Source organism: Lytechinus variegatus, chromosome 15, assembly GCF_018143015.1.
Source record: "Lytechinus variegatus isolate NC3 chromosome 15, Lvar_3.0, whole genome shotgun sequence".
NCBI classification, from domain to species: domain Eukaryota; kingdom Metazoa; phylum Echinodermata; class Echinoidea; order Temnopleuroida; family Toxopneustidae; genus Lytechinus; species Lytechinus variegatus.
This window is the reverse complement of record NC_054754.1, coordinates 2,843,909-2,854,661: the sequence shown is the minus strand read 5'-3', so window position 1 is coordinate 2,854,661 and position 10,753 is coordinate 2,843,909. Positions and strand designations below refer to the sequence as shown.

General features: G+C 38.2%; 2 protein-coding genes across 2 annotated transcripts; both read right to left on the bottom strand.

The window, feature by feature from the left end:
- Window positions 1-2,300: 2,300 nt before the first annotated feature.
- On the bottom strand, window positions 2,301-5,573 carry LOC121428771. Its single transcript, XM_041625590.1, has 2 exons — window positions 5,306-5,573; window positions 2,301-4,776 (listed from the first exon to the last, which is right to left on the bottom strand). The coding sequence occupies exon 2, from the start codon at window positions 3,881-3,883 to the stop codon at window positions 2,852-2,854; it is 1,032 nt and encodes a 343-aa protein (XP_041481524.1). The 5' UTR covers window positions 3,884-4,776; window positions 5,306-5,573; the 3' UTR covers window positions 2,301-2,851.
- A 16-nt stretch (window positions 5,574-5,589) lies between these two features.
- LOC121428772 lies at window positions 5,590-8,095 on the bottom strand. Its single transcript, XM_041625591.1, has 3 exons — window positions 7,194-8,095; window positions 6,626-6,822; window positions 5,590-5,719 (listed from the first exon to the last, which is right to left on the bottom strand). Exons 1-3 carry the CDS (start codon window positions 7,405-7,407, stop codon window positions 5,645-5,647), a joined length of 486 nt encoding a protein of 161 aa, XP_041481525.1. The 5' UTR covers window positions 7,408-8,095; the 3' UTR covers window positions 5,590-5,644.
- Between the last annotated feature and the right edge of the window lie 2,658 nt (window positions 8,096-10,753).

The following is a 10,753-nucleotide window of genomic DNA, read 5'->3' as shown; positions in this document are numbered from 1 at the left end:
GTCCCAGACAACCCGCGTGCCAATTTTCGGCGCAATCGCGCTGTCGACGGCCGAGATCTTGGGGGGGGCCTCCCAGGCCCCCCCCCCCCGGCCTTAGGAACTCCCAAAATACCCCGGCCTAGATAGGGTTAAATTCAGGGATAATAGGTTTACTCCTAAACCGTAAAGTCAGCTTCGGAAGTTCTGAATTCTGTTTGTGCTCTAGATCATTTGCATCAGATGTGAAATGAAAACATTAGTATCATCTGCAAATAAATGTAATGCAAAGCGGCTGAAACATCACAAATATCATTAATGTAAATGAAAAATAGTGGTGGGCCTAGAATAGACCCCTGTGGGACACCACATGTTAAAAAGGAAACATCTAAAGTTTGTACCCTTGTAATGAGTATGTTGTCTTCTAATAGATAAATAACTTGAAAGCCATTGTCGTGCGACACCTCGTATTCCATACTGGTCCAATTTACTAAGTACAATCGAATGTATCAAAAGCTTTTAATATCGAGATCCATAAATACACCAACAACATGCTCGTGAGCTGCTAAGTCAATAGTGCAAGGTCAGTGGATTGGATCGTGTAAATCCATATTGTTCAGAATTCAAATACTTATGATCATCCAGAAATTTATAAAGCCTGTTATAGACAATTTTCTCTAAAAGTTTGGATAAACTGGGTAGTATTGAGATTGGTCTGTAATTAGATACAGTTGCTGTATTGTCCTCCCAATCAATTGAAATTAAATCTGTGTTAAGATCATTGATCCCTTCATTAATGATCCTTCTCCTCCCTTTCATGTATGTACCTCTTATTTTCAGTAAATTGCCAATTTTAACACCATACATTATACAGAACACAGGAAGATGACCAGATATTTCAGAATAAAACAATCCAGACTCAAAATGACACTGAGACACCTTTAAAAGGATATTATCTATTAATGAAGATGAATGATTGCTAATCCTGGTTGGCTTGTCAATCATGATATTGAATGCGTTTGAATTGATGATACTTTGGAAGCGAAGGGAGTGATTGGATTGGGATAATAGATCAATATTGAAATCACCCATCACACAGACAGATTTACCAGATGAGTTAACAGTTGACATGAGGCATTCAAGATCAGCAAGAAAGTTAGTCACATCTTTGGTTGGTGGTTTATATATTAGGGTCATTGGGTTATCTTAGGATACATAATGATTACAGTTGTTGATTTCTGGTAAATCATATTCTTCTTCATCCATATGAAGCTTTAGTAGACAATAACAGATCAAATATAATCATAACAGACAAATTTGTGTTAACAGATTTACATACCGGTATACATGTAGGGCAGTAGAAAGATGAAGGAAGAGAGTAAAATAAAACTGAACTACTATATTCAGTATATACATGTACTATAACTAGAATATGATGAAACATAGCATGATAGTAACAACCTTATATCAAATTCTTTACAATTGATCTGCATCCAATCATGGTAAGAGGGAAGATGAATGAGGAGAATATGGAGAGAAAATACATTAGTGCATAGAGAAAAAAACAAAGAAGTTAGTGTTTCAGCCTCATGACCACAAGGACTAAATTCCAGTTAGCTTGGATGAAGGCATGTATGTGGTCAGGGACATGAAATGTTGAAGTCACTCTGCCATCTATGCAAAATATGGTGCGCCTCCATCTCCTCTCCAGTACCCAGCATAAAATCTAAGATTTGTTCCTTTTTTGTATAAGTCTTGAACTTCCTTGGAATGTTTATTTTTTTGCTCCAGGTCACGAGTTGTCAAATCATCTGTTAGATAGTAGCATTCACCATGAAGAGCCTTCCGTGCACCTTTCATGATGTCAGTCTTGTCACCAAATGTTTGTAGCTTAATAATGATGTGACGAGGGTGAGTGCCTTTCTTGCCATATCGGTGAGCATTCTCAACACTCACATTGCTTTTTACCCTAATACTCCCAGGGTATTTCAAAGCTTGTTATTACCAGGGGGGGGGGCATTATGGCCCCCCCTGAGATCTCAGCCATGGGTCGCCCGATTGCCTCAAAATTGTGCACAAGGCTAAAGAATTATGTAATCTACAAAGTTGTATAGCTAAATTTACGAAAGTCCTTTTATTTTTTTCAAAACTAATTAATTTATGCGAGAAATCATAGATTCTGGTATTTTTCACTAAATAAAGCCTCAGGAATAGCAATTTTTGGTAAAAATGTCTTTCATAACTCCCTCATCAATTCTTGAAAGAAAAAGATTGTGGTTGTGGTAATAATTTCTTATGTATTTTATTGTTTTTCAATTTTCTTATGTATTTCTTTGTTTTTCGTCAAGCGTCTTTTGCTATTTGACAAAATTACAACCACATTTCATTTTATATTGCTCAAAAATACATTTGTATCAAAAATTGCACTGTTTCTTTATGTACCACTATATTTTCAAGCTAAAATAAAAAAAAAACAATTAGTATGCAGATTATGCAAATTAGCCATTCATACGCATCATTCACATTCACTCATTGGTACTTAGTGACAAACGTGAAAAGAAATTACACCAAAAAATTATTTGGGAAAGGTATCAATTTATCTTTATCTTCCAGTTTCGTCCCACATCAAATGTCTCAACAAAACAAACATGACATTTACTTTCATGTTTACAAAACACAATGTGAAAAAAAAAATATAAATAACAGTCTGGTTATTACAGTAAAATGGCAAGTGTGATGGTAAAAGTTTTTGAATTGTTTTTTTGAACTTTGCATTTTCATCAACTTGATCAACATGTTTACGTCAGAGGTGTTTCTCAATCATGTGAAGTTGAAAGTAAAGTACTATAAATTAGGCAAATGATTGGCAAATAAACTATAAAGTATTATTGATTTGTCCATGTGTATGGTGACAATCATGTTTGAGAGTCTTTATGCAGATTCGAATGCGCAAGATTTGCATTGGATGACTGAGTGGGTCTTGCAGGTTGTCTTTCCACACATTTGGCACTGCGATGTCATCTTTGGAAGGCTTTTCTTTTTTATGACCTTCACCATGGCTGTCATCTACACATGTAGTGCACCGCTTTCTGCTTCCTACTTTGTCGAATGCTAGGGCAATCCTCTCTCTTGGTACAGGTTCCCCAGTAAAGAATTTCATCTTTCGGAGAACAGATGTTGGAAGGCCTACTGTTGGTCGCTGCTGGATGTAAGGTACTACAAGGCTCTCAACCAAGTCCCATCCAAACTCGAAAGATGATGCCTTCCGTGGATCAAGTCCCTGGTTCATTGACAAAATGGATTGGGCATTGACTCTACATGTGTCCAGCAGGTAATAGAATGCCACCATTGTCCATCTGTTGGACTTCGCCTTCGTGGTGTAGGTTTGCATTCGTTGATCCACTATATCAGTTCCTCCTTTGGTGAAGTCATAGAGCTTGAAAATAGCAGGTTTATGCTTCCCACCATCAGTAGTCGTTCCTAGAATTGGCTTCATCGTGGTCAGGACAAGCACGTTACGAGGGCCAGTGCTCTTGGTTCGTACCACATACATGTATGAATGAAGGCTCATCTGTTGATTCTCGACATTCCAGTAGACCTCGTATGAGAACTCATCTCTCCCTGCTGTCGGTTTGACTTCAGCTGGTATACCCTTACGATTTATCATCATGGTGCCAATTATTGTTGCGTTGACCTCTGTAAACAGCCAGTCTGCCAAGGATAGTGAGGTGTAGAAACGATCCATGGTGATGTTCCTTCCTTGGACATGGTTATATTCCTTCATCTTGTTCACTAAATACTGAACGATTTCCTCTGTTCCGGTGATGTAGTCTGCCGTTGGCGCTTCGGTTGGTTTGCCACTGTAGGGGAGGGTGACGAATGTGTATGCATACCTTGCTGAATTCATGGCTCGGAATAGTAATCCATACTTAGCGGGTTTGTTCCTGTTGTACTGCTTTATGGACACGGATGAACCAGCTTGTTGCACTCCTCCTCTTCGGAAAGTTCTGGTAAGCCTACCAGACAGCAACTATTGTGCCTGGAGAACCTCTCAGCTTTATTACTCTCCGCCTTTTGATGATCAACCTTTTTCTGCAATGGAGTATCAAGTTTTTCCATTTTCTCCATTCTCCCTTCCAGATTCTTGTTTTTCTTTTCAAGGTCATCAATGCGCTGGCCTTGATATTCTAAAGCTTTCTCTTTTTGCACACTTTCCACAACTGATTTCACTGCGCCATTCAAATTCGCTATTGCTTCTTTAAGGCTTTTGGTCACAGCAGCAATAGATGGGGGAGATTCCTTCACTTCATCCTCTGAGACTGAATAACTGAATTGGAAGAGGAATATTGCCTCGATCAACTATACACAATGGGCGAAGGTGTATTAGTATCTAAACAGTAGGTGGCCTCCGACGATTTTAACATCTTGTTAAAAAAACATTTTCTGTCTTATTAATACCTGACAACTGCTGCCTTCACGTATGTCGAAATCGGCATCAGTGTCTCCAAACACCTCGAAGGCCCTTAGTAGCTCCGAGTCTGGGCACCGTACCTCTAGGTTGCTGGTTATCCTATCAATAAGTTTGTAATGAACAGCATCGCTGTGCATGCCAGGAAGTCAAAGGACTTCACCTCTCGTGCCAATCCACTTGCTGAGACATCGTCTCTCTGTCGCCTCTCGTTCCAGGCTGGCGATTCATGAATTGAGACTCCTCCTTACTGCCATGACCGCAGCAAAATGGCTCAACCAGCGGACATTTTGGGGCTCTTTCAGCTTAATGACGGGATCCTCCAGGATTTTCTTAAAAAACATATAACAAAAAAAGGAATCAATTGAAATAAAGTATATCACTTGTGGTTACTTGGCTTGACATGATTTGTGACATGTATTGATAATACTGATGCTTTTTATTGTTGGGGGTGGGGGGGGGGAGGTTCGAGATGAGTATTTGACAGTTCCCATATTCGAAATAGAAAAAAAAAACACATTTGATGTAAAAGCGTGCTTGGAGATTTCATGTTTCCTCTGTAATACTACCTTATTATTCAAGTGCCACACTTGGCAGGTGGCAACGTTGGACATGACTGGGACAGTTGGTCTAGAAACACATTACTGTACATGAAGACTATCCCTACATTCTCTTGGTCGTTGAGCTATACACGTATGGTGTAGCTAAATGTTCTGTGTCTGGAAATCAGGAAATACTGACAAGCTTCTTACAAAACTTTTAACTGTTGAGAAAGTCATATTGATTTTCTTTCTGGTAAGATTATCCCTTCTGCAATTCTAGTATTCTTGCCAACATGTAGAGTTTACAAATATTACTAACCTGCAGTTCTCTTTGAGTCCAGCCATCCTGACAGGACCCGTACTGTAGAAACTATATAACTGCTGCAGCATCCGATTGTACCTCCTCACCTTGTCTATTTGCTCAGCAGCCTGGGAGACCCCTAGAGCAATGCGATGCACCACACAATGGATGGACATCATGTGTGGTGCATCCATTCTCAGCCTAGCCGCAACCTGGGGACCGTTTCATCAACATTTTAGTCTGACAAGTTGTCAGATCTGACATCTTTCCTTGATTCTGATTGGCTGAGAGGCACTGTTACTATAGTAACTGTCGGATAAAATGGGACTTGTCGGATAAAACGTCCGACAAGTCCTTTCATGAAACGCTCCCCTGGTGGGCCAGAATCTCCCACTGCTGGGATGTGAGGGAAACATTCTCTCCAAAGGAAACCTTATAAACAAATTTAGCAAAAAAAGAACAGTTACCAAAATGTCTTCATTAATTTACATTGACAATTATTTTCTTGAATTGGTACTATTACATAAATGTGCCAGTATGACACTCTCATTTTCTGACAGATCAACTGAAAGCAAATACTTCATTGTACATGTATGTGCATAAATTTCAAAAGAGATAGGTATAACCCTTAATCTCTCGGGGTATTTTGATTCTTGTCATTCCCGAGGGGGCCATTATGGCCCCTCCCATTAAGATCTCAGCCGCGGATTGCAATAACAGAAATTTGCATGATGGTAGAGAATGACGTAATCTACGCAGTAGCATTGGTAAATTTTCCTGAATTCATATATTTTTATTTCATATGATTTAATAATGCCAATTTATTCATGAAATCATACTTTTTGCTCTGATTCACTGAAAAAAAGCTCCTAGAATGCTATTTTGGGGTGATATTCTTTATAGCATTCCAAACAATTGTGAATGAAAAAAATTTTAATACCAAGACAGATTTTTTTATGTATTTGATTGTTTTTTTATGTATTTTACTTTTTGTTTTTCATTGTTTTTTCAATGTAAATCGTTCCAGACTTAATTCTGATCGTAAACATGAAATCACATTTATGAGCAATTTGAGGTCTGACATGCATTTACACAATGTTGCGTCACAAATGTGGTCTCAAAATTCGAGCGAGACTTGAAAGTAAAAAAGTCAGTGAGCTGCGAGGTCAAAAAATTTTGCGCAGCAGATATATCGCCAAAATTGTCGAGGGGGGGGGGGGCCATTATGCTACCTCGGGAGAATTAGGGTTAACACTGAAAATCATAAGCCTACATGTATCTCCCAAATACATATCTTAACAACAGCAGATTTGATTTGTCTACACCATTTAAACTTACCTTTCCATCTATAGGTATATAACGATTCTCTTCAGATGAAGGGATGGTCCTCCTTGGCTGAGTTTGTTCTGGAGTAGCAGTCGGGGTACTTGGGGGCCTTGGGGCAGCCAGGTCTGCTGAAGGGGCAGCTGAATCTGGAGGCGTTAGGATGGGTGTGGAGGTGGATGGACCAAAATCCAACATCCTTGACTGTTTCGCTAGAAGAGGATGAAAGGGGAGACAACTCATGAATATTTGCCACTTCGTTACTGCATCATTTTTGGATGGAAAATGGAAGATATTCGGTGACAATAAGAATCTCATACTTGATGGCATGATGCATGCTGTACATCTGAAACACACCAGAATTTACAATGAAAAGGATGAATTTACACTAATAGCGATTTACAAGCCTGATTTTTGGACATCTCTGAGATGCATTTAGCTTACCAGTATGCTCTTTACTGCGGTAACTGACACCTGTCCTCATCCATTTTCAAAATTTTATTTACATCTCTAATAAAATATGATTCAGAACAAAGTGAAACAATCCCTTTAAAAGTGAAAAATGCTTAAAAAAAAGCCTTACCAAATACATCAAGGATCTGGTTTTGAAGCCTCATGTTGAGTTCTGTCAACTTCTTGACTCGTTTTTTTAGCTCTAAGTTCTCCTTTGTTTTGGCCTTAAACTTAGTCTTAATCGCCTCCATTTCCGCTGCCTGATGAGTACCAGCTTTGCCTTTGGTGCCACTTGCTGCTTGAGCTAAAACCAGCGGCTTTTTGTTAGCCACCAGTTTATCCATGATGGAACTTATTTCCTTATTTCGAGATGCTACTTGATGTTCAGTCTGTTTTTTCTGCACATTAAAGCAATAAAAAAATACCTATATTTGTTACATCATCCTAAAAAATTGTTTGGACAAAGACTTTAAGAGGGTTATAGTGCCTGCATGTACTTGTACACAATTTGGAAAAAAAAAAATTTTTTATCAACACATACTAAATTCAAAGGGAACCCAACCCAAGTAATAAAAACTGGAGGAAAAAGGAAAATCAGACAAGTTGAAACGTGATTGGCTGCATATATGATGTCATAGTGACATAAGGAAAGGACTACCTGACCATGTACTCCCAATACATAAAATGACTAAAATTTATTTTTCTTCAAGTTTTACTTCAAATAATATTTTTCCTTCATGGGGACATGAAACAATACTACCTGGGTTACATTTAGATTGCTGCCCCAAGGAATGGGTACTTAGGAGTTAAGACAGTTAGAAATCCACACACCCCTTGTTAAGTATATGCCCTATGGGAAAGTTTTCCTTGCCCCTTGTCATAATTTAATTTCCAAGTTGCCAATTTGAAATCTACATCTTAGGTTTCTAAATTTTAAAGCAGCCCTAAATTTTGAATTGCTTGTCCAATTTATTTCAAACTTTCACCATTCTACTTTATTTTTATACATTCCATCACAACATTTTATGACCAAGGCTGGATTCCCCTTTAAGGATGTTTTACAGTTAAAGTGAAATCTATGTCATTTTCACCAAACTTTGCACATAGATACTTAAGAACCTGAATATTCGAAATATGCAAAGATTAACATAGGTCCATGTGCTTGATTTTTCGCTATAGAGCTGCTAAGTTCACCCAAATTGATGTTCTTAAGAACTGCGCATTCAAAAGAATTTGGAATTTGTAGACCTTGCAAGATCACTACAATGAGTTTGAACCTCTATTACTCAGTCAAAATACATGAAAAAGTCATCAAATTTCGCAAGATAGTTAATAAGTATATCGTTAGAGAAAACAATCTCTTTATAGTGCTATTTGTTTGCAATTTTAAGTCTAACAGCACTGTCAGTTCTTAAAAATGACGTAAAAGATAACAAAAAGTCAATCTCAAAAATGTGAAATTTAAATAATAAATGCTGCACTGTACTCAAAATCCACGTAATTTTCACCAAAATTTGAAAAGTTGTAGAGGAAGGTATACATACAAGAGCACAAATTAAAACGGGTTCATGTGCTTCTTTTCAAACTATCATCATTTTTATTAGAGCAAATTAGAGCTTTTTAAAACATAAAAATGCGCCAAATATGTTGTATCTATGTGAAGAAAATAATAAAAAAACCACTCTACCATTTATTCAAACTCGTCATATTCCTGATATTTGGCAGCACTGAAGAGAAAAGTACTTTGAAATTGTAAAGATATTTTGAAAAATGGTCCATGGAATAATTCCAGTTATTTTAGCTTCATAAAATAATGCATTGGATCTGCATGCAGTTAGAGTGCAGATGATGAGAAAAATCAGCTCATACCCACAGGCCTCAGCTAATTAATCAATAATCACCTGTTCATCCACAGTGACGTCAGCGCGCAGAGTGTAAAATATATGCAGATCATGATGCGCACAAACATAACTGTGGAACATCCTTAAGTCTTCAAGAGCTTTGATCATTTAAAGACTGTACTGGCATATCAGTCTCCCTAATTATCTTTAAATGCACAAGATATATGTTTCTCATCTTGCCTTTTTAAAGTTAAGTCAAATCCATCTGAACTGCCTTAATCTTTTTTCAAACTATATGGCTTAACATAACTAGATGATTTTTTTCTTAATTATTTCAAGTGGGTTAATTAGAATGTAATACATAGATGTCATAAGTACATGTATTACTTGTTACCTTTTTTACTTGAGCAAAGTCTAGTGATCTTTTTGCGGGGCAAGCTACTGTTTCACCTTCTTCATCTGATGTTTGCTCAACACTAGTGTCAAGGAGTTTCCGCTTCCTAAATACCACTCGTGTCCCTTCTCTGATGCACTTTTCCAAAGCCTCCACAGAATCTGCAAATAAATTCAGGTGTGTAATTAGTGCTTAGTCTGTACACATACGGTTGAATACAATGTACATTGGATCCTGACGACTTCCATCTAGATCTAGTTTGATTGTCTAATCTGGTGAAGTGGGTGAACTGATTGAAAATAGCAACATACTGAAGTTTGTAAATGAAATCATTAAAAACCTGAAATGTTTTAAATTCAATTTATTTCATGATTTTCACATATTTTTAATGAAACTAGGTGATATGAAAATGCAATTTGAATTTGCAATTTTGCATGCTTGAATTGATTGGACTCAGTCATATGCTGATGTCTTTTGTTGTCAGGGGTGGGGGTGGGTTGAGATGAATATTTGACAGTTCCCATATTCGAAAAAAAAAAAAAATACATTTTATGTAAAAGCGTGCTTTGGGATATCATGTTCCCTCTGTATTATGACCTTATTATTCAAGTGCCACACTTGGCAGGTGGCAATGTTGGACATGTTGGACATGATTGGGACAGTTGGTCTAGAAACAGATTACATGAAGACTATCCCTACATTCTCTTGGTCGTTGAGCTACATACACGTATGGTGTAGCTAAATGTTCTGTGTCTGGAAATCGGGAAATGTTGAACCACGCCGTACACCGGGGTACCGTAGTACCCCGGGGTACGGCGTTGTGCAGCGCCATCTCGTGTTGTAATAGTGTACAGTTACATTGCTGTCATGGGGATCACGGTGGATTATTATTTGGTACCCCAGGGTACCAAATACTGCATCAAATACTGACAAGCTTCTTACAAAACTGTTAACTGTTGAGAAAGTCATATTGATTTTCTTTATGGTAAGATTATCCCTTCTGCAATTCTAGTATTCTTGCCAACATGTCGAGTTTACAAATATTACTAACCTGCAGTTCTCTTTGAGTCCAGCCATCCTGACAGGACCCGTACTGTAGAAACTATATAACTGCTGCAGTATCCGGTTGTTTCTCCTCACTTTGTCTATTTGCTCAGCAGCCTGGGAGACCCCCAGAGCAAAGCGATGCGTCACACAATGGATGGACATCATGTGTGGTGCATCCATTCTCAGCCTAGCCGCAACCTGGTGATCAAAGAAAGAGAATAGATTCGAATTACACGTATTTCGATTTTAGAATAATGGGTCGAGATCTCAAGAGGTGGGGGGACCTGGGAGCCCCCCCCTCCCGGCTATATGAACTCCCAAAATACCCCGACCTTGATAACGTTTAACCTTAATCGACTTTCTAGCTCCTCTTGAGTAGTCACCATTCATTGGAGAGCTTGTTTTGGC

Excerpts from the sequence above, each read along its gene's own strand:
- LOC121428772 (XM_041625591.1), bottom strand. The coding sequence starts at position 7,407 with ATGGATAAACTGGTGGCTAACAAAAAGCCGCTGGTTTTAGCTCAAGCA. Across the intron at positions 6,823-7,193 it reads CCAGATCCTTGATGTATTTG|CGAAACAGTCAAGGATGTTG; the intron begins GTAAGGCTTTTT and ends ATCCTCTTCTAG. Across the intron at positions 5,720-6,625 it reads ATATACCTATAGATGGAAAG|GTTTCCTTTGGAGAGAATGT; the intron begins GTAAGTTTAAAT and ends TTTGTTTATAAG.
- LOC121428771 (XM_041625590.1), bottom strand. The coding sequence starts at position 3,883 with ATGAATTCAGCAAGGTATGCATACACATTCGTCACCCTCCCCTACAGT.